General features: G+C 35.9%; 2 protein-coding genes across 4 annotated transcripts in view; one reads left to right on the plus strand and one right to left on the minus strand.

Moving 5' to 3' along the window:
- Positions 1 to 10222, minus strand: part of tgm1l1 (transglutaminase 1 like 1) — a 28738-nt gene extending 18516 nt beyond the window's left edge. Inside the window, 4 exon segments of the mRNA XM_028472193.1 lie at positions 2525 to 2716; positions 2784 to 2857; positions 2859 to 3074; positions 10099 to 10222. Coding sequence (XP_028327994.1) covers positions 2525 to 2716; positions 2784 to 2857; positions 2859 to 3073 — 481 coding nt within the window. The 5' untranslated portion in view covers position 3074; positions 10099 to 10222.
- The window catches only part of nop9 (NOP9 nucleolar protein), a 36171-nt gene that overhangs the window by 5103 nt on the left and 3143 nt on the right, over positions 1 to 27925 (plus strand). Inside the window, exons 3-10 of one of the 3 annotated variants that reach the window (XM_028472199.1) lie at positions 14970 to 15041; positions 15933 to 16224; positions 17202 to 17438; positions 17525 to 17716; positions 19549 to 19656; positions 25115 to 25256; positions 25363 to 25555; positions 26936 to 27076. In XM_028472199.1, the coding sequence (XP_028328000.1) occupies positions 16014 to 16224; positions 17202 to 17438; positions 17525 to 17716; positions 19549 to 19656; positions 25115 to 25256; positions 25363 to 25555; positions 26936 to 27076 (1224 nt within the window). In that variant the 5' untranslated portion in view covers positions 14970 to 15041; positions 15933 to 16013. Of the gene's footprint in view, positions 1 to 14969; positions 15042 to 15932; positions 16225 to 17201; positions 17439 to 17524; positions 17717 to 19548; positions 19657 to 25114; positions 25257 to 25362; positions 25556 to 26935; positions 27077 to 27925 lie in introns of those variants that run through there. The other 2 variants (XM_028472201.1, XM_028472200.1) reach the window with 2 other exon arrangements.

A 27925-nucleotide genomic window follows, 5' to 3' on the forward strand; every position in this document is an offset into this window, starting at 1 on the left:
ACTTAAAGGGCAATTCTGCGATTACAAGGACAGCAGGAGAAAAAAAATATGCAAATTCTCCTTTTCATGATTGATTTAATGATACGGAAGATGATTGCGTTGGCATTTCCCTCCCTGGGAGTTAGCGGTTTAATCTCCATTGCTGATATTAGTATTCTAATGACTCTTTGGGAAGAAGTAAAGCAAATGTAGGAATAGCTGTGGCTCATTTTTTCTTATTAACCATTTTTGTGCTGCAAATTCATCAATTTATTTGTTACGTTCTTTATAATTGGACAGAGAATGCGGGTTAATAACCTCTGCCATCTGTAACTCCTTCTGTGAACTATTTAGGAAGTCTACCCAAATGCAAACCACGCCCACAGGATAACCTTCTCCTCATATGGCTTCCCAGCATTAACCAAATTGTTAGCAGAAGCTTCCCACACTGAGCCCCATTCCTTCCCAGATTCATGTGAGAAACTATGAAGCTATCAGCTTGTGGTGTGTCCTTTTGCTGTGAATGAATTCGCCATTCCATATTCTGGAATCTACACTTCCTGTTGATTTGTTTTTGAGACACACTGTTATGCTATTACTGTAATTGAGGAAAGTTTATCGAGAAAGCATTGTTCTCCTTCTCCACCCTTCCTCTTCTACCTCTGAGTATGTTTAAAAGGAAATCAATGGAAAAACACAGTTTCCTCTTTGTTGATTACTATTTTGTCATTTGACGCTGGCTCTTTCCTTTAGCTTTCAAAACAAGAGAAAGTTCTCAGTTTGGTTGAGAAAGTGTGAATAGCTCTTGTAATAATATATATTTATTTAACTGGAATAATTAATCAGCAGCAGTGAATGGAACATTCCATTTGTGTGCTGATGTAATCCACGGTTTATTCACAAGTGAGTACGATGAGGTCTGTAAATACCAAAGGGAGGTGTCTGGTGTCCTGAGGTCTGGAAACTGTTAACACTGAGGGCTGTTGGGAGGAAATCCAAAACTTGTGGCGTGGCTGTATCTCAGCTGCTGCTTTATTTAAACATGCCAGCTACGCGTAGCATTTGGGACCCCTTTCGTTCTATGAAGGTAGATATGTTGCAAAATGTCAGCGCTTGTAGAGTGTGACGTGAGCTTGTGTATAAAAAATCCACACACGTGTCACAAGTGATGGGGGGAAAAAAATGTATAGACTGATATTTACACATAAAATCTCAGCTGCAACTTGTAATCCAGCATTTATTCACATGTGTTTTTTTTTTTTTAATTACTTCCGTAAATCATCGTTTACAACCACAACTCGCCGGTTACAACTTCTCGAATCTGCCGCAACAGGTGCACAAACTACTTTTCTCGTGTGAATCTGCGCTGCTTGAGTTTGCAACACATTTTGCGAGACATCTGTAGCGTAACGCCCCTCCTGCTCCCCCGTGTGTGTGTGTGTGTGACCATCAGAAGCGAGGATTTGGAGACAGAGCGCTGTGTCTTTTTAGCGCAGCAGCCAGTGAAGTCATTTTCTTCACTGTAAAGGCAGGATACTGAAATTTGCCTCCACAGATTGTTTGAAAAAGAGTCATTTATGAACAAAAAGAGTCATGGAGAGTGATTCTCCTTGTTTACATTTAGGTAAATGCTATGTGGAAGATGAGAATCTGAGAGCTGAACGCTGATGCAGTGGCCTAAGCGGTTAATGTATTTTACAAAATCTACAATCTGTATAATTGACGAAGCAGTAAAACAATGAACATGTACTGTATGTGAACTGTCTCATAAAAATGAAGATTGGGATTAGCAATGTTGCCTCTTAACAAAATGATTAAGGTTTGAATATCCGTGCACTGAAATTTGAAAGTTACCCCCAAAGCACGTTCAGGTTTTTTTCTAAAATTTCTCTAGATTGTTCTTCCTGCTTGATATTTTTTTTTTCTCTTTTTTTTTTTGGATTCTTTATTAAACACAGCAAACACACAGAATAATTTGCTCCCTAGTGTCCATTAGGTCAAGAGATCATGCTTTAGCCGACAACACATTCATGTGAACGCAGTGCATGGGGACCATCTGATCCATCAAAAGTGGCTCTTGAATTACCAAAGATGAACTTGAGGAATTTGTTTAACCAATTTCAAAGTAAAAAGCAATTTGACCTGGAACCAGGGGACAGACGGACTTTTTTTTTTTTACTTCTTTCTTTATTTCAGGTTGTTTTTGGTTTCGTAATCGTAATTATGAATTAAACACTTTTTTCAATATCGATATATATATATATTTTTAAGTATCCTAGGAAACCATCCATTCCTTTCTTAAAATAATAAATTGATCTGTTCCTCTAATGAATCCAGAGTAAATAACTAAATGAGAGAAAACAATGAAAATAACAAAACAATGACAATACGTCCACAGATTGGAACCATTTTAGGTTCCCATCTATGATTTGAGAACATCTGGTTTATTTGGACCCAGAATAATCTGGTATAAGCTCCAGACAGATTCTCTGTGACCCTAAACAAAATACGCAGGTGTAGTTTGGACACTATTCATGAATAATACCTGTTTTTAGGTCCAGATGAAGCTTGTCTGTATCAGCATTGTAGGCTCTGTTTAGCTCCAGCTCTACATTAAACCTCTGTCCTCTGCGGATGATCAGTCCATCTCCATGGTACTGGTCAGTGTGATGCTCCTTCCTGTTCTGACCCTCCTTGGAGCTCAAAAGGTCCACGGAACACACTGACAGCTTGATTTCTGGGTAAAAATGACACTTGTTAGAATACAACGGAATATCAATTTTTATTTATTTTTTAAACTTTACCTTCTATTTCTTTTGATTCTCCATTCTCAACCTTTGGTTTGGGGACCTCAGAGACTGGAGCGGTGGACGGGAGTTTGGTGCATTTCCACTTTATCCGTAACATCGTAGGAGCTGCTGTTCTGGCGTTTACAGCAGCAGGGACACATCTTCCTGAACCAGCGATAACATCCTCCCTCCTCTTTCTTCTCGCCTTCCTTCTGAATGGTCAGCTCCACCCTGGTGGGCGGGGCTGCTCCGGAAAAACGCCCAATCTCTGACGGGCTTCTTACAGTTAGCCGTTCACCTGGCATTCTGAAGGGCACACACACAAAAGTATTGTAATTTGGAAAAAAGCGTCGAGTTTTTTGAACCAAAAGTACAAATTTGCAAAACTGAAACTGGGAAACTGCTTTTACAATTTCAACACAACATCCAGATTTCCCAGCATGCTTTGCTGACTATAGTTTCAAACCGAGTATTAACAATAATAAGGATTAACGCTTTAAAGTATTACTATCCATTACATATTACCAGAGGTGAAAGTAACTCACGTTACTGTAATTGAGTTACTTTTATGGGTGCTTGTGCTTTTTTGAGTATATTTTCAAATCAGTCATTTTACTTGTACTTAAGTACATTTTAAAATAAACAAAGTAATTTGTCACATTTCTACACCCAACCGTTACTGAGTAAATTATAACCTTTGGTTTTAGAACAATGAACGGACATTGTGAAACTACAAGAAATGAAATGACCAGACAACAATCAAATGCATCACATCATAGCCGACCAATCAGATTAAAACGTAATGCATGGTGCAAAAACAGCATTGATGCTAGTTATTTATCCCTTTAGAGTTCATAAATGTAGCTATACTTAGAGCCTGATGATTGTTTTTTTATTTTTAATTGAATTCATTGGTGTTATTTTATTTAAAAAATAATTGTACATTTTGACAAACCTTTTATTTTATACAGACGCCTTTGTGGAAAATAAAATAAATTCCAATCGTGCAAGATTTATTACCAAAAATAAACGTAACAACGAACTTTTACTTTGAGCTACTTTTTACTTGTACTTGAGTATGACTTACTTGTACTTACACTTGAGTACAATTATAGTCAAGTAGCACTGCTTCTACTTGAGTAGGATATACCAATACTGTTTTTACCTCTGGAAAAAACACAGAAATATGTACATTGTAAAAAAAAAAAAAATGGGGAAGTATGGTTATCAATTAAAACGACAAAAAATGTGTTTTTTTTTAAGCAAAACTGAAACTGGGAAACTGCCTTTAATATTTCAATTGAACATCCTGATTTCTCAGCATGCTTTGCTTAATTAGGATAAATGCTTTAACATTTTATTATCCACTACATATTACTTTCTTCTTTTTTTTTTTAAGATTATTGAAATGACAAATGTTAGCATACATTGTACGACTTGTGTGAGGAACAATATTACACTGTGACAAATTGTGCCGTTAAAAACACATTCAATGACCATTTATTCCCAACACAAGGCAGTAATGCAGCAATAAAGTGTAATCTACAAGCTTTGGATGAATTGAGTTGTTTCGGTTGTTAGTAAAATTGCTGAAACAGCAATGCGTTTAAAGGTCTTTGTTAGCTTTCGGGATTCTCTTTCCATTTCAATGAGATTTACATCTCCAACTCTAGCAGCTATTTAACTTTTCTTTCACTTTTTCCCACAATTACTGCATTCTCTACTTTCTTCTACGTGGTGCATTTAGTCATTTATCCTTGTCGAGTGCACTCCAACTGAGATCTGATGTGAACTGTTAGAAACAGCTGGATTACATCTGCTGAAGCCCAGATGTTGGTGTGCGCTATAGATTCTATATGAGATGTCCGTGTGCGTGTGTGTGTGCGTGTGTGTGTTCTGTTCTGTTCGTCGTGGGGATATTCATCACAGTGTCACTTCCTCCACTCTGCTGCACTCTGCGCTAATAATCTCAAAGAAATTAGATAATTTGTCACCAAGAAGATAAGCTTGTCATTCCTGCACATCCTCACTGGTTAAATCTGAGGGTAATAAGTTCCAAACAAAAACAGTGACATTTATAAAGTCAGACAGACACTCCTCACACAGACACAGTTAAAATCTAATCACAGTGTTTCTTCTTATACTTTCTTTTTTCTTCTTTTCCATCTGCATTTTCTCTGCACCAAAAAGTTTGTTACAAGCATTCTTGGCTAAAACTATATAAACCCAACATCCTTACTTTAAAGATCCACTGACGTATGAAGGCCCCTGTAAACACATACTAAAAACTGTGAGGTTACGAATGAATGTACTGTATACAGAGAAATGGTGGGTTTAAGTGAACACATATGGTTTCTTTTTCTCACCCTTAAAACTATAGACAAACCGTCACATGAATGCACTTTAAATGACTGGTCTAACGCTGAATAATAGAAAACTTTGTTACTAATTTGTGTCAGAAATGTCTTTGGAGTCACTTATAACACATTTTAGCCTTCAAATACATGTAATATATAACCTCTGATATGTGGGCATCACCTCTGAAAAGTGGGAGTTTTTTCTTCCCACTGTCGGTAAATGCTTTTTCATGTGGATGTTGTTGGGTTCTTTCTTTATTTCTTTCTTTCTTTCTTACTATGGACCATATATTTTGTTAAGCGCGGTGAGATGACTTTGTTGTAATTTACGCTATATAAATAAAGTTGAGTTGAGTTGTTGTCACATCAAGACTACTCTTCTTATATTGGAGCGAAACCATTTTAACCTGATGCTGTAGCACGTAACAAACTTGACTTCAGCGACTAGATTAGATTCAAAATCACTGTAAATGACTCAATGTCAAGCGATCTCCCTTCAAGCAACGCGACTCGCGCGATTCCAGCAACTCAATCGCGCGACCTGAATCGCTGGATGTTGCTCAAAGTTGAAAATGTTGAACTTTTCAAGCGACTTTGAGTGACACTGTGTGGCGACATCCAATTGGCAATGAGTTTCCCCCCACGTCACTGTGGGAGATTAAGCGATAAAACAAGCAAGAAGTATGACTATGTTCAAGCGACTCCTCACGGGCAATTTAAGCAACTATAGTCGCTGAAGTCACGTTCGGTGTGAACGCACTTTTAGTTATGTGGAACCCCTTCTCCCTCCCTATAAGAGTAAATTAAAATAATAAAAGAAATTAAAGAACAATGTAAAAAAAAGAGGTGGAGGTCTGCAGCTTCCTGTGAGATTAAAAAACACATTATCAGCCACCCAATTAAAAAAGTTCATAAGAATAAATAATTAAGATTTGGATATAAAAGACAAAATGCTCTACAGGGATGTGCAAAAAGGGGTGGAGGGGAGTTGGGGTTAGTTAAGGGTGGGGTTCGTGGTTTCGGGGGGTATCTGGGGTTAGGGTTAGGCGTGGGTAAGGGAAGGTTAGGGTTAGGGTAAGGACAAATGGGTAAGGTGTACGAATGGGTGATCAAAGGTGGGAATAAATGTGCTTCAATCATAATCTAACTGTAAGACCAATTTAAAAACAAACTGTGATGTATACATATACAGTATACACAGCCCACCATTTATAAATCCAAGTCCAAGTGAATAATGGATGACACAGAGGTACATTTAAAATAATTTAAATCAAACAGGTGGAGGTGGTCTTCCGGGGGTGCCTTTATCCGTATATGTACAGTAGGGTTAGGGTTGAGGTTAGGGCAACAAAGGACACTTAATGACAGCCTTCATGACATCTTATTCATGCTAATGACAAGTGTCATGTCATAATAAATGACAGCGTAATGTCAGCCTTATGTATAAAACTTTAAGTAAAGTGTTACCAAATATTGTGATAAATCTTCATTTTTTGCAACACATCAATAAGTTTTCTTTGTTTTTTTAAAGAAGGAAAGAAAGACACGACACTTTCAACTGGTGCTGAAAGTAAAAACTTTAGTCATTTGCTCTTTAAAAATTGATTTGTGCGTAGGATTTGCTGGGGCCACAGTACCAGGCAGGCTGAACAGGGTGATGAATGAAAAACATAGTGAAAGTGCAGATATGTGGTAGAGTTTAAAGGTCAAACAACAGCTGAGGAATGAAGTGATGGGAGAGGAGCCTGCTTGTTTTTCTTGGAATTGTGTGTGCGTATGTGTGTGTATGTCTCAGTTTTTGTTGCATTTCTGATTTTTCAACTTCCCGAGTTCATCTGATGGTTAGATTGCACTCCCATCCATAGTCCTGAAATTCTCATAATAATATGACAGACACAATGGATCAGATCAGTAGGAGTTTCTGTAACTCGACGACCTCCCAAATCGTACATCTGCTCCCCTCTGACTGTAATTTGTAAGAAACCAAACAATGTGAAAGACAGTAAACACATGAAACCATCATTTACTTTATATTTGTCTAAAATAAACCACACAGTGGGCTGCAAACATGATGATAAAATGCAACATCCCTCTCATAGCACTGCAAATACGGAGCTGTTCCAAATATAACAACTGAACCAACAGTGTTGCAGCTTTTTTCATTTCTATGTTGTTTTTCACTGCATGCTGTTAGCGTTATTATACCATTGCACCAAGGATGGCCCAGAATTGTTCAATTAAATTTATCTTCTAAAATGCAGTAGAAACAAAATATGCCACATTACAAGCCTCTAACTTTGGCAGCCTTTCCCTACTCTCGTGCTTTAATTCTAAAAGTTAAATGGCTCTAAAGAACATGCTCCAGCAAGCTTGAAATTAAGTGTTTTTTTGTGTTTTTTGTTCCTTCACACATGCTGTATCCTTTGTTGTGCTGTGCCCTCTCACTCTACAGCTACAGTCAGTGTGTGTTGGCATTGCTGCAGCAGTTGGTATGTTTACTGGATCCTTAGAGCAGGGGTTCTCAATCTTGGGTCGTGAGACACTGGGAGAGTGCTACCAGATGCCTTCAAAAAACAGATTTTTGCTTATTTTTATCCTTTTTCTGCAACTACACCAACTTGCCATATTTTAACCTATTTTCATGACTTTTTTTTGTTCCTTTTAATGTATTTTTGCTACATTACTTTCATTTCTGCCACGTCTCCATCAAATGTCAATGCCTTTTCTGCACATTTTTCCACTCTAAAGAAATTGTCGGCACTTATAAACCCTTTCCACCACTTTTCCCCACCTAATAATAGCATGTTATTGTCACTTTTAACCTCTTTTCACAATATTTCATTCTTATTTGTCAATAGAACCACATTCACCATTTCGTCATGCCCATTACTTGCCAGTTTAATGTAATTGCTCCTGCCACTTTAAGGGAATATTGACTCTTTGAACCATTCTCACCACATTTTCTGTCGGGTTTTGGCCACTTTAATTTTAACAACTTTTAACCAATTTCGGTGGTTTTTGAAATCCCATTTCACCACCTTTTCCCACTATATTTTTGGTCACATTTAACCCATTTTATTTCTGATTAAAACAAGGATTTACATCTTCAAGATGACAATGTACTATGGCCCAAATAATAATAAACTTCCTGGATAACAGTGGATATTATTCAGATAAATATATAAATAAATGTGTTTATCACCGATTCATAGAACAATGAACCATCAAAACTTTTGAAAACTAATTGATTGTCATTGAAAGAATGCCATTGTGCTACCGTGGACCCCTCCCAGTCAGTTTCACAGCAGCCCCCGACCGCAGCTGCAGGTCAGAGCAATATAGGAGACCCCCACCTCTGTAGATGTGTGCAAATAAAGCTATACTTTAACTTGTGATATTAATACAAATCTTGTCAAAAAAAAAAAAAAAAAAACCACTATGCGATATTTGTTTGCTATAAGCACCATGTGTACTTTGCTGCGCTTTAGCACTGCTTTCACTCTGAGGAGAAACAGATGAGGAGCTCAGTGTTTGCCTCTGTGTGAAACACAGCCATAAAAAATATAATAATGAAAAATAACGGCACACAACTGCCACTCACCTCTCATCGTTCATGTCAATAAACTAGATTTGTTTCATTCTTGAACATCACGTCCTTTAATAAAAGCCTTTGGATCAAATCTGACAGTCTTAACGATTAGCAATAGAAGAAAATGTAATTATTATAATATATTTTACATTCATTTAGTAGATCAGAGCAGATAAGCTTTATTGACCCTGCAGTGGTGGAAATATACTGTCAATACAGCTTTAGATGAAGTACAAGAAAAAAAATCACAACAGAAGACAACACAGAGAATACCCAAAAAGCACCCGAAAAATAGTGCAATGAAGTAGATCAAATAAACAATACAACTATAGAGGCTATATATAAATAGAAAAATGTCTATAAAAAGTATAAAGAATATAGATATATACATATTTACAGGTGGGGCAAGGAGAGTTATTCGCATAGTTACATATTTATTAATAATAATGTTTTTATATATTATATAAATATAAGATAAAGATTGTCAGTTGCACTTTTCAGTCGAAAGAAGAAATGTTAAAGATCATAAAAAACGTTTATTTGATTCCTATTTGAGACACTTTGATAAAAATGACTGTATATTGTTATTATTGGCTACAAAGTTTGTTTGTTTGTTTGTTTGTTGTTACATTTTCGGTTGATGGTGTGCGTGCCTTGGGAATTTTTTTTTTTTTTTTTTTTCTAATGAAAAGATGTGCCTTGGCTCAAAAAAAGGTTGAAACACACTGAACTAGACTGCTCTCAGAAAGCACCATCAGCCTTAAGGCTGGGTTTGTTTATGATGCAGCATCACCAATGGCAAAGTTTCTTCATAAATATAGACAATAAACACCAAAGTGAATATCATCACAGGAAAAAACTAAATGGTTTACATCCCCATAAAGGCATGACCAGTCTGGGAATAGATCAGCTGCAGCCGCTGCATGATTGGCTGCTCACCAACAAGGCTGAAGGCATGAAAATAATAATAATAATAATAATAATAATACTTGAACTGAATGACTCCTTATACACAAACAAACTCAGAAAGTAGCTGAAACAGTGGAATTTTCTGGGAGATGAATGGATGTTTGCTGTAAACAAGTGAAGTAATTGATTAAATTGTGGTTGCATGTGATCAGATAAAAGTTCAACCAGAGGAGGAGGAGGAGGAGGAGGAGGAGGATGACATCAGGTGATGGAACAGTGGTTATAGGTCAAAGGAAACACTGATGTGATCACTTTGCTAAAGTCTAAAGATATAAAATGTGATAAATGATGTAATGAAAAAAAAATCGACCCGTGAAACCGTTAAATCACGTTCATCCAACTACTTTCACTTTTTCTTTTCTGCTTTTTTTTTTTGTTTTACACAGAGAGGCAGATTAAATCAAAGACAACTTACTTTGTGTGTGTGTGTGTGGTCTCAGCGGTGAAAGCTTCTCCACCTCCTGAGTTAGAATCACCACCAATCACTGAGAAGAAAACTTTAAGAAAACTTCTCCTCGCTCCGTCCACTGAGCAGAACAGTTCATGTGAGCCCGTCCTGGTATGTACAGCTGGGCTCTTACAGTGTGACACACCCCCTCAGCTCCATAGATGGGCCCCCATCCACCCGACCGCGCCTTCTTCTGCCCCCCCAACCCCCCCCCCTCCACCGCGCGCCCTGACGCACTGAGATGAATACTTTTTTAATGAATATAAAATATGAAATAAAGAAAGACTTTCTTGACCTGACATATTTTGTCTGAGCACGTCAGTTGTCCTCATGCTGAAAACGTGACTTGTTGCACACGTGAGAAAGGGTTTTTCAACCTTGGGGTCGGGACCCCATGTGTGGTCGCTTGGAATTAAAATGGGGTCACCTGAAGTGAGCGATTTAAAAAAGAAAAAGTTAGGTAAAGACGGATTATTATTATTTTTTTAATCTATTTTTTATTAATAGTATTTTTCAAATACACATCACACACAATAAATATCAAAAAAGTGTCCTATACTTAAACTTTCTCAAATAAAATGCAATATAAAAATATCTGAGGTGGCGCACTTGTCACTTTGTTCCCTATTCCTGGCTGCTCTGTATTTGTAATACACTTTAATAAATATGATAACAAATTAATTGTCAAAGAAAAAAGAAATCTTCGGAACCTCTGGTTTATGTGTTAGATTACTCAGGACTAAAAAAGTATTTCATATTAGAGCAAAGTTTCTCAAATGGGGGTACGCAATGGCAATACAGGGGGTACTTAAGAGGGAAAGTGGAAAATTAACAAATGCAAGAATTAAAACATGGGATTTTATTATGTATATTTTTTATTCTACTTAATTACAAAATGAGATTATTTAAATTGTGTGTCATCACTCATTCATTCCATCATTACCTCTGCAGTTTTTTTATTCTTATTTTTTTTTTTATATTCTGCTTTCTTGTTGGACAAAGGGTGTACTTGGATTCAGAAATGAGAAAACCCATAGGCGGAGTTTGAGATTCTTGCCCTGGGGGGCAAAAGAAAAATTAGAATTAAATATACAGGCCGTCTCCAGATTTGCACAAAAATGCCAAAATGATTAGTAACATAATTAATAATGTTGACTACAAAAATTTGCGTCGACACGTTGTTAAATGTTGTAAATTCATGATAAAAACAGGCCGGCGGCCGTTTTCTGCTTCATTTTTGCTGCAGTACCGTACACGAACTGCTGGGTGCAGTGTCGCTTCACCATTTACGTTGTGAAAAAGAATTGAGCAACAAAAGAAGAACCAACCTAAAGTCTCAAAAGTTTGGGACCGTTTCACTGAAAACGTGAGGTAGAACTAACATCTGTGACATGAAACTAACAGTAATATGTTAGAATCAAAGCAGCAGAAAACAAATTTATATATTTTTTAAAAATGACTCGAGGGTGAAAAAATGACTTGTATTTGTAAAACAACAACAAATTAATTAATATATATTTGTTCAGCCACTATGTTTTTTGTGCACTTAAAATATTTGGTTCAGTATATTAAGAACCACTCTTTGCATACAATACAATATATATATATATATATATATATATATATGTATATATGTATCAGTTTCTGCTCTTGAAATCTGATCTAAATCACTTCAAGAGTCGAAGCAATACATCAGCAGTCATGTCTCAGCTTTTTGTCTGTTTAATATATATAGGCTACATTAGGTTTATGTCATAGCTCTAACTGTTTGAAAAATGTACACTATACTGTATATGTTTGGCTTTGTTTTGATGTTGCCGCCTTGACGACAGCATGATAAATAACAGGGACACTTGCAGGGTTCTCCAAAGCAGTGCATACTGTATGTGGGAAACCAAACAGGCAGTAGCAAGGCCAAGGAAAACTTCCTGTGGGTGGGAGACACATTAGGATTAAAGTAAGCACTTTCTACAAAACAAAACAAAAAAGAATGAAAGTAGAGGGGGAAAAAAAACACATTATATGGGTAATTTTCTGATTGTGTATGATAGCTAATGACTTTATTTACAACATTACCCACACACAGTAGTTTGTTTGCCAAGTCAAGGAGTGCCAGTGAGAATATTTGGGGTATGTGGTGCATTGACCTGTCTCTCTTCAATTATTAACAAGTTTCTTTGACGTGTTCGGAGTATTTGGTGCACAATCAAAGTGCTATAGAAATGAGAGAAATAAAATTAGAGAAAGATTTCAACAGAAAGACAAAACTGTTAAATAAACAAAATATTTCCTGTCAACATGTCTATGTCAAGGAATTCTGAGCAAAACGTGTGTCTGCGTGAAAATCTCGATAGCCTACACGATTTGTTAGAATAAACATAGTAATAGGGCTAAAGCAGTGGTTCTCAAACAGGGGTACAGGAGGACGTGGCAGGGGGTACTCGGAAAGATTGAACAATCCATTTAAAAATAAGTGTTTTTTTTTTTTGTTTTTTTGACAAATTCACCACAATCTAACAGTACTATTGCTCAATAAACAACTGTATTTTTTTGTACTTTATTGAAACAAGTCATTTTATCACACTTCTGACAATTGGAGATTTTTACATTTTACATTTTACAAAGGAAACTATATTTACTTACTATTGAAGTACAGTAATCACATAAAAGTTGTAGCTTAACTAAATTGCACTTTAAATTTCACTCATTGTTCTGAATTTGTATATTAAGCATAGGGAACCAATGTTCAAGACACATTTAGGGGTTTAGAGAGCCTGATTTGTCCACAAATGAAATAGCATATGAAATTTTTATGGAGAGGGTACTTATGAGATGAAGAGGGGGTGCACATGATTTGACAAAAATGGGAATGGGGTACACGAGACAAACAAGATTGGGAGCCAATCATCTAAAGAAAAGCAAGAGTTTGTTCATGGAAAAGAAAGTATGGTAAACTTACAACAAAATGTTGTTATAACACATTTGTTAGCAGACATTTGTAATAATTAACATTTTACCAGGCTAATTCTTCTTATTGCTAGACATGCTAGCCTAGCTATCTTGCACATAAATTAAATAGAAAAGGAATGTGAAGTCGAGCATTATTAATTACAACAATAAGCAAGTTATTACACGTTTTTAATTAGAAAATAAATTGTAGCCCACATCTGTTTCCAGACTTTAAGCTAGGCTATATATAGCATTTTGGCTAGCACGTTTCTATGTGTAGCTCTACAATTGTTCAACAAATCTGAAATGTTAAGATAAAACTAAAAAGGTGTGTGAAGAACATGTCATTATTTGGATGAATTAGTCATTTAACTATCAGACAGTGACTATGCCCACATTTGTTCTACTCCTATCAGTGACGTAAGATGCAGAGTGTGTTTTGCAATGCACTGAGGGCAACACACACATTTGTCATTAGTGTTGGTAACAATTTGCTGTAAAGGAGCTGAATCATGTGTTGTTACCGTGGAGATGAACATAAGTAAATGAATGTGAAGGTTCTCGGTCATCCAGGTCACAAGCTTAGATGAGGCAACAGGACTTTCACATCCAGTTGACCCAACTAAGCTACCAAAAATAAATAAATGAAACCAACACAAGTTCTGCTTTTCAAGAGCTTGTGAGCAATCAGTGCTCAACGCTTGCATCTTTGTTCTCACTGTTTAAAAAAAAAAAAAGATTTTAAACTTTACTTTGTGAAGTTTTGTACGTCATATTTTCCACTATACAATAAACATGCTCTTTTTTTTTTTGCTTTTCATATTGCCAACTATTTTTGTTTTTTATCTATATACAGTATGTGTAGTAGGCTATAGGGTATAAGACGTCTATTTTTTTTTTTTTTTTTTTAGTTCAGACTCATCTTATCAATTTCCTTGTGTTATTTTTCTTACAGTGATCATAATTCCTCTCATCGACGCAAAAGCCTGTCTGTGCCTGTAATTTCTGCCGTATCCATAGCAACATACATTGTTTCCTTCTGTCAAGCTTAAGGCATTGATGTGTCCACAATTCCCTTTTCATCCCTTTTCTGGGCAATTACTACCATTGCAGACCTACTAAACCAATATTGGCAAAGTTAGGATAAATCAAATAAAAAAACAAAAAACAAACAGAAATTCTCATTAAGTTTTTTGTGTGGCATTTTTCTGTCTTTGTCAATGTGTGGCATAGTCACAAAACCAGTGCGACAATCCCCATAACTGCATTATCAGTGTAGTATTGTGGGTGCCACAAATGTTTGCCTCTTTTTGTTGTCAAAAATGGTTTTAATACATTTGAATTTTGAATTGGTTGACATTGGCACTTCTGTGGTTTCCTATTTCACCCATTACACAAAGTAGTGTAATGACATGCACATCCTCTTACAATGAAAAAAAAAAAAAACATGCTGTGGAAATTTGCAAATTTACCTGCATTGCTCACTGATACAAGTTATTTGGTATGATTAAATATGATTTATATATGAAAAATATGATTGTATCACCAATATTGCCATTTTGGATTGTGAAAATAACAGTTTAGAACATAACTAACACTCCTTCAAATTTGGCCTATAATTAGGGTTCATTTTTACTCTATGTAGGTGAACAATATACTCTATTATTTTCCTGGATTTGCACAATACAAAAATAAAAACGTCACTGGTGTGTCAATTCAGTTCAAAATAAGGTGAAGCTTGTACATTTTTCAATTGTTGGGGGATAAATCATGCACTTTCAGAGTTTCATCACTTTTGAGTAGCGAATACTGAGTCACCAGCACATTATTTATTTATTTTTTCTTCTAAAAATGACGCTGCTGCCCTCTACTGGCATAATGTCATGCAGACCCTCCTTGTGCCTACGTCATCATTATGCGTCGACAACGCGACGTTGCTGTTTGGACTGTAGATCTCACACGTGAGTTTGCTATTAAACCTTTTTTTAAGGTTTTTAAATAACTTTAAGTGATTGTTAAACACAGGAGATTAGCATATACATTTTTCAGCAAAATTGGTAACAAATAGTCCTTTATTTAGGGGTTGAAAATCGAAGTCGTTTTCTGCTCTTGTAATTACTTATCTTGCCATTACGTTAATTACTCTCATGATGTAAGATGAGATTTTAAATCTTTAAAATGTTATCGAAATGAAATTTTCATACTTTTTTATAACCTTTTATGTTGACAAATTTGCATATTTTCAGTCTTCTTTCACATTGAGAAAAAAACCACAACAACTGTATTTTGGTGACAGAAAATAACCCAGAAACACCGTTTAGGACATTTTTTTTTTTTTTTTTTTTTTTTGATAACCTGATAAGTTTATGTACATTTTTATCACAATTGCAGCCCTAATAGTGAAATGAAACAATTTAGAAAAAAATAATGACATTTTGGACTGAAATATATGTGGTATGTTGTAGGCAATTTTTACATTTTCAAAGATAAAACATCAAGTCATTTTTTTTTTTTTTTAAATCTCAAATTATATTATATATTGATTTTTGTACATTGTTTGTTTCTCTTGTGTTAAGTATGGATTAACTGTTTTGTTTGAACTGTGTTCCTGTTTACTGTGTGGTAATTCTGAGAGTATTGTATTGTATTTTAATACCTTTTACATTTTTACTTTACCTTTTAAGATCTAGTCAGTGTCACCAGATGAAAACTAGCCTCTTTCGGCTAACTCTGCCTCATTTACAGCATGTCTGTTTATTAATGTTCATTGTTCCTTTTAAATAATCAATAAGTTAAATAAAGAATTATCAGTTATAAATGTCACTGTGTTTAATTTGGTCTTTTCACTTCAGTAAGAAGATAAACAGACAAAGCTGCTTATCTGACCCTCAGCCCTTTATCCATAACCTGCATGTTATTCAAAGCGTGCAAAAATGGAGAAAAAGAAGAAGCAGCAGCAAGTAGAAGGAAAGAAGAGAAAGTCCAATGGTGAAGATGGAGGAAGAGGAGAGAAGAAGAAGGAAAGTGAAGAAGAACAGAAAAGTCAGGAAGAAGGAAGGAAACGACTCGACCCCCTCAGTGTGGGATATTTCCGCCGTGTTGGAGAAAGACTCAGTGAGGGTTTTGATGACGATGAGGAGAAAGGTGAGTTGTTTCTGCTATGCTACGCTATCTTAGGCCAGAGGTTCTCAACCTTGGGGTCAGGACCCCATTTGAGGTCGTGAGACACTGGGAATGGGTCGTCAGATGCATCTCCACCAAACTTGCCATATTTTAACCTTTTTTCATCACTTTTTCTTGCCATATTTTAGCTCTTTTTAACACGTGTTTGCTATATTATCAAATTTCAATGCCTTGTTTGCACATTTGTTCCACTTTCAAGACATTTTCAGCACTTAAACCCTTTCCACCACTTTTCCCAGCTAATGTCGCATATGTTGAAACATTATTGTCACTTCTTTTCAACATATTTCACGCTTATTTTTGCCACTTTAACCACATTCACAATTTATCATGCCCCTTATTGGCCAGTTTAAACTAATTGTTCCGATATTGACACTTTGAATCCGTTTTTACCACTTTTTCTGTTTGTTTTTGGCCACTCTAATATGCTACTTTTAACCAACTTCTGAGGTTTTCAAAATCCCATTTCACAGCTTTTTCCACCATTTTTGATCACTTTTAACCCATTATGTTTCTGATTTAAACAAGGATTTACATTTGTATAGTATGGCCCAAATAATAATCATCTCCTAGATAACAGTGGATTTTATTCAGATAAATAAATAAATGTGTTTATCACAGATTCATAGAACAGTGGACCATCATTTTGCTGATTTTATGGATGGACCCCATAAAGCTCTCCCCTTTATTCCCCCTTATAGATGGCCCTGTCTCCACATGACTGTTCTTGAATGTTCATGTCTGTGTTGAACCACCTTCAGCTACAGTGGGGGTACCCGGTCTCTGGAACCTTTATTTTGGGGGTTGCTGGCTGAAAAGTTTGAGAACCACTGGCTAAGGCATCCACACTGTATTGTAGACAAACATGTACCTTAAAGGTTGCTCTGCCTTTTCTGCTTCCTTCTCACCTGTGTTTTATCTCTCCTTTTTGTCCTTAGAGATGTTTGTGGGCAACGTCCTGTCAGAGGTGAAGGGGAAAGCCCCCTTGGTGACCACGGACCAGACAGGAAGTATTACTCTACAGCGGCTGCTCCCCATGTCCAACCTCGAACAGGTGGGAGAAGTGTTGGCTGAACTCGGAGGAGAAACGGGCTCAGGTTTTCAGGTGGCTTCTTGTGACCGATGTGGGGGACACGTGGTGGAGAGCGCAGTCAGACAGATGTCCAGGTGGACGGGTAGGTTGATGCCACAGATTCAGAATGAGGTTTAATGAAGATTCAAACTTCTTATCTTTATTTATTTGTGTGCTTGTTTTTCTCAGAGTCCTCTGCCTGCACTGAGGAAGAGGAGGAGATGTCCAGCTTGTTGGAGGTCCAGGTGTTGTCGCTAAGCCGTGCAGTGCGAGACCACGCCGCAGAGTTTATAACGCACGTTCACGGCTCACACGTCGTCCGCACACTCCTGCATGTTCTTGGAGGCTGCATCGGACCACCTCGTACAGAGGCCCGTGCAGGTAAAAGAGACCAAAACTGTCCCAAATACAGATTTTAGCATCATGGGAATGTGCTGGATTTTTTCTTTGCTTTTTTCCTGTGAGACTAACACGTTGAAGCATGAACTTTAAAAAAAATGTGTTTGCTGGTTTGAGGTAGGGGTGTACATTGCCATGAGGCTGACAATACGATTCACAAATTTTTTTTAACTTGCGAGAACAAGTAAATGGTAACTAACTGTAGTTTAACTACCAATATCAAAACAAGTGGTATGTTTATCAAACTGCCAAATTACATTTTTCAATAAAGTTAATTTTTTTATTCTACAACAGATTCTGATTATGTTAAATTCTTAAATTCTTTTTTTTTTTTTTTTAAAGTGCCCAGTATGTTTTATGAAAATAAAGTGCAATTAACTTCCAAGCTAAAATGCATTTAGTAGTGAGGTAGTTTAACAAGGTCTGATGTGGTTCATTGTAGGGGTGGGAACCTCTGGGTACCTCACGATACGGTATGCGATACAAAGCTCACGATAACGATTATCTCACGATATGACGATACTGCGATTATCGATATATTGGTCAGAAATCAATCTGTGACAATCAATGACATCAGAAAAAAAAAGATTAAGTGAAAAAATAAAATTTTTATTTTATATCTCTGAAAGACAAAAAGTGTCCTATGAACAATGACACTATTTTAGTGCAACATTTCTGTAAATAAGTGTCAACATACCAATGTAAATGAACCAGTGACACCATTATAGTGCAATATTCCAGTAAACAATATATTGGTTCCTTCAACAAACAGTGACAGAATTTCTGTGAAGACGTACCTGTACATTTTAGTGAAAAAACAGAAAAGGTTTAAAAAAAAAAAAAAAAATTTCAAAAAAGAAAAATTTAATTTTTTTCATGATATTTAGCGGGAGCATATTGATAATCGATCGTGCGGAAAAACATCGAGATATCGTCACACTCCTAGTTCACTGACATCTAGTGACCGGGCATTTATGTGCTATGCATATGTTACCGCAATTATTGCAATTTGTTAAAAATATTTTTTTCATTATATCACAGATTATATTCTTATTTGCTAAGCTTTTTTCCTGTAAGACTAACATTTTGAAGCATAAACTTTTTTTTTTTGTGTTTGAAGTTTTATGACCATAAAATATAGTATGTACTTATCAGGAAGTCAAACTGACTAAGGGATTTTGATGCCTTAGAATATTTTCTGCTTCTGGAAACTTGAATGTGGACTGACTTTCAAAGTTTCCAGCTCTAAAATGAACATATGTGAGTTTAATGCACCAATAGACCAAAACTCATATCTGGATTTTTTTTCTCTCAAAATGGCGATATAAACTATACAAATCTCAATATTTGTAACTCAATAAAGTCTTACCAGAAAGACAATTCTGAGTTAAATTTGCTGATGCAAAATGCCACAGGGGCACATTTATGAACAAACATCTAACTTTTCATGCTGTTCTGAGAAGTAGCCAAAGCAGCGACTCCTAAAACGAGTATTTTTTATTCAAATTAAGCTACAAAATAAAATTAATCTTCACAGGCAAAATTTTGCAAAATTTAAATCTTGATATATCTTGAATCTTGATAACTTACGTCCCCAGGAACCGAAGTTTAAATGTTATATGTATAAAAGAATCAAAATCTTGAAATAAATTGCAGGAATTAATTGTAATAAGCATTTATCAGAAAGAAGCTCGTCTCTCTAAAACAGAAGTGGAGCCTTTGTCTCCCTGAGGCTTTTTAACGATTGTTGAACTTTCGTGGCACATTTAACAGCCGCCTTTTTTAATGCCATCTTTTTTTTAATTTTAAACCAGGTGCAAAGGAGCGCAGCGCCGCTCCTCAACTCACTGATTTTGAGACTCCCACCTCATTCTGGTTCGAGCTGAGAAGCCTGACGGAGACGTTGATGGAGAATGTGAACCGTGAGTCATCAGTGCTGAGCACCCTTTGTAGGCTGCAATACTCTGATTTAGATTTCCTATTGTTATAGAACATTTCAAAAAGTATAGCTGTGCTCAACAGAGCAAGACATGCTTTAAATGAGAGCGCACGCCACACACTTTATTGTACAATAGTATTACCATGTCTCACACACTGTGCAGAAGTTTGGGAAAAAAACTACAAAACAAGATTACAATCATTAGTTTCACTTCAAAAAGGAGCAATACTTTATGTCGTTAAAGCAGGAAACAGTATTTGGACCACACCGAGCCGCTATTCACTAAATACAAATTATCCACATTAGCAGAAAATGTAGCTTTTCAAAGAAGTCAAATAGTATTTAAAGCACACAAAAAAATCTTTTCCCAAAAATGATTCAGAAACTATTTAATGAAAAGGCTGAGACTTAGACTTATAACTTACGAGACCAAATGACAAAAAAAAAAAAAAAACATTTGTGTGTCTGCTTGTCAGTAAGCGGTACCAGGTTGTGGAACAGTTCGTTTGTGGAAATAAAAAAAGATTCTGAATTTAAAGCAAGGTTTGGACTGGGATCAAACCCCCAACCTCTCAATCAGAAGATGACCCCTCTACCACCTGAGCCACGGTCAAAATAAAGTAGAGTTTTAGATATTTCAATGGGTAGGATCACATAAGGTAATACTTCCTCCTACTCTTTTTTGAACATGTACAGGCTTCACTCTCAGGATTTTGTAACCATTTATTCTCTCTTTGCTTTTTTTTTTTTTTGGTATTTTTTAATTATTATTAGAAAAAACGGATAACAATAGTGAGGATGCAGGAGACATGTGTTTTTTCCTCTGTCTGCGTTAACTCCTCCAACACCGTTGGTCAGATTTTGACAATTAAGCTATCAAAATATTCTGAAAGTTATAGAGATTTATGCTTGTATTTTTTTATAATTTCTAACTTTTAAACTTTTTGACTTATTTCATTTTTTTCCCATACATTTTTATTGGACATTTAATCTTTTTCAACTTTTAACCCCTTCACCCCCAGCCATTCTTCAAGCGATTTCAACTTTTTTAAAAAAAAGTTTTTCAACCTCTTTCAACTTTAAAAAAAAAAACTTTTTCCAACCAATTTCATTTTTTTTAATCTTTTCAACCCATTTCAACCTTAACTAATTCTAGGCTAATGCTAAGCTAAAGCAGTGCAACTCGTGCCAGCACCTGCATCCTCACTTGCATTTTCTTCAGGAAATGCAAATATTCTAGTTATTATTATTTTCTCATTGTGGTAAATACACTGCTGTTTGTGTTCATGTCTCTAATAAAAATGAACTCAGATCATTAATTAAGCTGGTTTAGGGCTGGTTTCATTGTCCGAGGACATTTCCAGTCTGTACTGGACTTTCCCATTGATAAAGAAGAGATCATGTCCAGCCCTTTCAATCCTGAACATGATTAGCAGGAATAATGGAGTGGATTTCTCTTCAGAAGCTTGTCATCCTAAAATACTTTGTTTCTTAGCCCTCGCACAAATAATGTGTGAATATGTGTTGCTTTTAGCTCTGCTGTTATTAATGTATTCAATCAGATGGATTAGTTTAAAGTGTGGGTTTGCTGGGAAAGGAGTGGCAGAGGGGAAATAAGCACTGAGTGTTTGTGTCACAAGATGATTTTTAAACCCATTTTTAGTTTTTATTGACACTTCCTGTGAGGCTTCACTGACGAGAATGTGCCCAAGGACGGCTTTTCAAAACCAAATGTGATGGAGATTGGGTTCACAGTTTATACAGTACAATGAAGCTGTGCAAGAACAAAAAATGAATAAAAATCAATGGACGACCTCAAGGAAAATGCTGACACTGCAGGAAAAACTCCAGTTGACTTTAAGGCGATTGCATTGGCTCAGGCACGAGAGGAAATATCCTGTTTTGTCTTTTAACATATGCTCTCTCTCTCTCTCTCTCTCTCTCTCTCTCTCTCTCTCTCTCTCTCTACTCTGATGGAGGCTTTAAATTGCAGAGAATTACTCTTAAAGAGAAGTGGAGAAATTAGCCACTGCAGGAACCCTTACATTGAGCTTTTGCCAGTATTATTTAATTGAATTGCTTTGAAAGTGTGTGCATGTGCGTGTGCGCGTACGTGTGCGTGTGTGTGTGTGTTAGTGTGTGATCCTCAGACAGCTAAAACACATTAATTTACCTTTATCATTTAAAACTTGATCATTTTGTATCTGTTGTTTCTTCAGCAGAAGGTGGAAGTTCACGTCTTGGCTGTGTAAGGTATTATTGCCGTGTCATCCTACTTAATAATGACACTAGTGGACAGCGTTTTGTGACACAAGCCTGCAATGACTCGTGTTTTGACCAGTTGACATGTTAGATACAATTTTCTGACTACAGGAGATACCAACTACCAACCCAAGACAGTATAAATACCCCAAACAAACCCAGGCCGTGACAGAAATATGCGTCACAACGGGGCGGTGTGTAGCTCAGTGGGTTGAGCGCCCGCCCCATGTACGGAGGCTGTAGCTCCTCACCTGCAGCGGGTCCAGGTTCGATTCCCGGCCTCGGACCCTTTCCTGCGTGTCATTCCCTGCTCTCTCTCACCCCCCTCCTGTCAAGCAACTGTCATATAAAGGCCACTAGAGCCAAAAAAATCCTTAAAAAAAAAAAAAGAAATATGCGTCACAAATACTTAAAAATTCTGTTATTTTGTTTTGTTTTTAATCCTAATCTCAAAGGATTTAACTGAAAGAATGATGGAAACACTGAAAAGTCGCTTTACATTGAAAAAATTCTTGATATTGTTAAAACAACTTAAATCTGGTGTAAATTTAAAAAAAACTTTTAAGTGTTTTTTTTCCCTTGTCTGCAGATGCCATCATAGGTAAACACTACAGTATATACGGGGATGGTGGACTTTAGTAGTGCAAAGATATACAGTTGTGTTCAAAGTTATTCATCCCCCACTGCAGTAAAATGTTTTAGCCAGTCTGACATTTATTCTTTATCTTGTTTATAATCAGATCAAATAAGGACTTAAAGGAAACTTAAATTACAACATTTTTTTTTTTTGGGAATATACCAACAATTGTCCTTTTTGTGATTACCTCATTGACCAAATTATTCAACCCTTTAGTCACATACAAGTTTCTTGCAGCGATCTACTGGTAACTTTTCTCCAGTTCATTGACATTCTTGGGCTTGCATGCTGCAACTGCCTTCTTCAAATTCAGAGATTTTCTATGACAGCGATTCTCAACTAATGGGTCGGGACCCAAAAGTGGGTCGCAGACCTGTACTGGGTGGGTCGCGGACAGCTTGTCAAAAATAAATAAATAGCCTAGTTAATGTCTCTCATGTTGGACTTGTCTTTTATTTTGATAGAAACTTTTCTTTTGACCGGCATGCTGTTAAATTCATGTTGCACAGGAAAATATATAGATTTATGTTTTAAAAAAGATTATATGTGTGTTGTCAAGAGCTATTTTTGAAAAACTAAATTTGGTTGGTTGAATTTAAAAAAAAAAAAAAAAAAAAAAGGTGAGTCGCAAGTGATGACTGTGGTGAAATGTGGGTCCCAGGGTGAGACCAGTTGAGAATCACTGTTCTCTGGGATTTAAGTTAGGCGATTGTGATGGCCACTCCAGAATCTTCCAGCCCTTCGTCTGCAACCAAGCTCTGTACCTGAAGAAGCAAAACAGCCCCAGAACATGACTGACCCCCCACCATGCTTCACAGTAGGCAACGTGTTCTTTTCTTTATTGGGCTTATTTTTCCTCCTCCTCCTGACATATTGTCGATCCATAGGCCCAAATAATTCCAATTTTGTCTCGTCGCTTTAGAGAACAGTATCTCAAAACCTTTGTGGCTTGTCCATGAGGTTTTTGGCATACTGGAGTCCACTTTTCTTGTGCTTTGGAGTCAGCAGGGGGGTGTGCCTGGGAGTTCTGGCACAGAGGCCTTCATTTCGCAGCGTGTGCCTTATTGTCTGGGCCAAAACTTGGGTACCTTCCCTCTGACAAGTCCTGTCACAGTTCCTCAGCTGTCACCCGGGGATTTTTCTCCACTTTTCGCTTCAGGTCCCAGACAGCAGTTGCCGACAGCGTCCTCTTTCTGCCGCGTCCAGGTAGCGTTTCCACTGTGCCTTTGCAAATTATGCTTCCAATTGTATCTCTTGAAATGTTTAATGTATTTACGATCTTTTTATATCCATGTCCTTGCTTATGAAGAGGAATTGCCTCCTCTCTTGACTTCTTTGACCATTTCCTGGGCTTCACCATGTTACAAAGACACCATTGACTGTCTAGAAGGAGCCGAGCATTGCAGGCCTTTCAAATCTGCTGAATTGTTGTTCGTTATGGTTCTGTTCACATCTACAGGTGTTTTTAACACCTGATTGAAACCTCTGTTCTAAAGAGTGGTCTTTACGGGGTCAAATCTTTAGGGGGTTGAATAATTTTGTCAGTGAGGAAATCACAAAAAAGAAATTTTTTGGTATATAACAAAAAATGGTTGTAATTTAAATGGAATTTGTTTATATTACAAGTCCTTATTTGATCTGATTAAAAACAAGATAAAAATAAATTTAAAACTTGCTAAAACACTTCACTGCAGTGGGGGTTGAATAATTTTGAACACAACTGTATGTACATGTGACATATGTAGAGATAATATTAAGGGGTGAAACATCCCAACGCTCACACACTAGGAGGAGAAAAGTGAAGACAGAGTGTGAGTGTGTGCTTAAAAATGTGACAGAGCTATTTGGTGGAAGCAAACATTTCTAATTTATGTCACAGCGTAATTTATCCCAAAGCCTCAGACATGTGATAATGTTTTATTATTAAGGGTTTTAAATTTTGTTAATAAAGTTTTTTCAATTTTATTTAATTATCATAATTTTTTACATTTTATTTATTTTTCAATTTCCTAAGCAAAGTTTTTATTTTTTATTATTCACATTTTTAAATTTCATTAGTAAAGTTTTAAAAATTTTTTAGGAAAGTTTTTATATTTTATTTTTCAAGTTTTTATATTTTATTTTTCAAGTTTTTAAATTTAATTATTACAATTTTGAATTTTTATTAGTACATTTTGAATTTGTATTTGTAAGTTTAGAATTTACATTATAGAATTTACATTTTATTTTTTAAGTTTTTAATTTTTATTAGCAACCTTTTCACGTTTTAAGTTTCAACATTTTTACAAGTAAAGTTTTTAATCTTCTATTAGTAAAGTTTTGTATTTTTATTCGAAACTTTTTTTATTTAATAATAAAATTTTCAAATTTTATTAGTAATGTTTTTTCATTTTATTAGTAATGTTTTTACATTTTATTGGTAAAGTTCTTAAATGTTTAAAAAAGTGTTTTTTAAAGATGTTATGGTGTGTTGATTTCCGTTGTTCTGTGCCAAGGGATATTACCGTACATGTATGGTTTCTTTCCCTCATTGTTTGTGCAGTCAGCGTAACCAATGCCGTTGCCAGCACAGTGTTTCAGACCATGCTGAATGTGTGTCACCGAAAACGTCCCAAACTGTGCAGAAAACTCCTCAAACACATCATGGAGTTCCTGACCAGTCGTAACGCTGCCCCAGGAGTCAGGTTAGTGTCCATGAACTCATTTATTCATTGTGCTGTATCGATACATTTCTAACATACTTACTCAAGTACAGTATACAGTATGTTCTTTCTTTTAATCTTTTTCCAGCCCATTATTGGTCTTCCTAAAAGATCAGGCCTCCAGTCACCTGATAGAGACCATCATACAGCTGGCTCACAAACCGCTCCTCAGGGACATCTACAAGAACCATGTCAGGGGTCAGCTGGTCAACCTGGCTCTCCATCCTATCGCCAACTTTCCAATACAGAGGCTGACAGCAGCAGCAGCCCCGTACAAACTGGTAATGTGACATATCCAGACAAGTCAAACAAAACATGAACAACACCTAAATCAGACAGTATGGACAGTACAATAAAATACCAAGATTGAAATACAACATTTAGCTCATAGGACAGACTAGAAATAAAGTGACCAATGCTGCTAAATATAAGGCAGACGATAAAGTGCTTTAGTGCTAAAGTATAAATGTGATAATATTTTGTCTTAAATAAGAAATTGCACCTTGGTTATAACTTTGGTTAGTGCTAAAATGATTGCACACCACCCTTGGTCTGGTTAGTTGTTAGTTAAATGCTATTATTGCACATAGCCCTATTGCACATGGTGAGCATTAATAGATGCGTTTATAGTTAAAATGCTAATATTGCGCATAACCCTTATGCACATGGTTAGCATTAATAGATGTGTTATAGTTATAATGCTAATATTATTGCACATAGCTCTATAGCACATGGTTAGCATTAAGAGATGTGTTTTGTTAAAATGATATTATTGCACATAGCCCTATTGCACATGGTTAGCATTAATAGATGTGTTTATAGTTAAAATGCTATTATTGCACATAGCCCTAATACACATGATTAGCATTAATAGATGTGTTTATAGTTAAAATGCTAATATTGTTGCACATTACCCTTATGCACATGGTTAGCATTAATAGATGTGTTATAGTTAAAATGCTAATATTCTTGCACATAACCCGTATGCACATGGTTAGCATTAATAGATGTGTTATAGTTAAAATGCTAATATTATTCCACATAGCCCTATAGCACATGGTTAGCATTAATAGATGTGTTTATAGTTACAGTGCTAATATTTTTGCACATAGCCCTATTACACATGATGAGCATTAATAGATGTTTATAGTTAAAATGCTAATATTATTGCACATAGCCCTATTGCACATGGTAAGCATTAATTTATGTGTCTATAGTTACAGTGCTAATATTATTGCACATAGCCCTATTGTATATGGTTAGCATTAATAGATGTGTTTATAGTCACATTGCTAATATTATTGCACATCGCCCTATTGCACATGGTTAGCATTAACAGATGCATTTATAGTTAAAATGCTCATATTATTGCACATAGCCCTATTACACATGGTTAGCATTAATTTGTGTTTATAGTCACATTGCTAATATTATTGCACATAGCCCTATTGCACATGGTTAGCATTAACAGATTTTGTCACCTCTAAATTGTTCTGCATAAATAATGTAATAATAAACTGAATTCTTCCACCTCTCATGGTAAGATTGTAACTGTCTGAATTCACTAAGGTTGAATTTGTTACATGACAATTCACACGTGTAAATGAAGCTAAAGCTAGCAAATACTATCATTTTCTCTAATCTTTTTTATTTCACTACAGTTCCTGACGCTGTTTGACGAGCTAATCCAGGGCGTGGAGGCCATCTTGGCTGCGGGTCACATGGGTGTGATCGTCCAGCTGGCTGAAAGCTGTGCACAGAATGTGGAGAAACAAACCCCATTGATCCAGTGCCTTCTCCAAGTGAGTTGTATAATGTTTTCTTTAAATTAGGGGAGTCATATTTACAGGTAGAGTTCCAAATACAAAGACCCTTGACCTTCCCCCAGTCTAACATACTCATCAATAATCACGGATGCACTCGATTAAAGTGCTAGTCTTTTTTTTTTTAGTTTTATTGCCTAAATAATCTACTTTTATATTGTAAAATTTTTTTTTCATATATTTTGAATATATATATAGTTAAAAATATTTTAAAAATAAATGAATTGCACATAAAATCTCAAAATGGTAAAAACATGATTTTGGTAACTTTAATGAGGATGACAACATGTTGTTCCTGTATGGATAGATATCTGCTTCACTCCATCCTTCCTGTTTGTATTTATTTTTCCACATTAGGAGTAAAACTGATGGTGTAAAGCAGCTACTTCAGTGTTTTTCAACCTTGAGATCGTGACCCCATGTGGGGTCGCCTGGAGTTTAAAAGGGGTCGCCTGAAATGTCTGGTACCGGTAATTGATTTAAAAAAAACAAATTAGGTGACTGATTACAATTTTTTTTTTTTTTCATTTTTTAATTATTATTCTTTTACAAATTTAAACAACATACAATCTTAAACAACTGTATTCTATACTTTCACTTTGTCAAGTATAAATCTAGTTAAAAATAATAATTTTATACATATCTGAGCTGGCACAACTTCTTATTAATACTGGCAACTCTGTATTTTTAAATACAGTATAACAAACTTGATGAAAAACTAATTCTAGGAGATCTTTTTTTATACTTAGGGTCACCAGAAATTCTTGATATCAAAATGGGGTCACGATCCAAAAGTGGTTGGGAACCACTCAGCTTCTCACAGCATTA

This window comes from Gouania willdenowi, chromosome 17 (assembly GCF_900634775.1).
Source record: "Gouania willdenowi chromosome 17, fGouWil2.1, whole genome shotgun sequence".
In the NCBI taxonomy this organism is placed as follows: Eukaryota; Metazoa; Chordata; class Actinopteri; order Blenniiformes; family Gobiesocidae; genus Gouania; species Gouania willdenowi.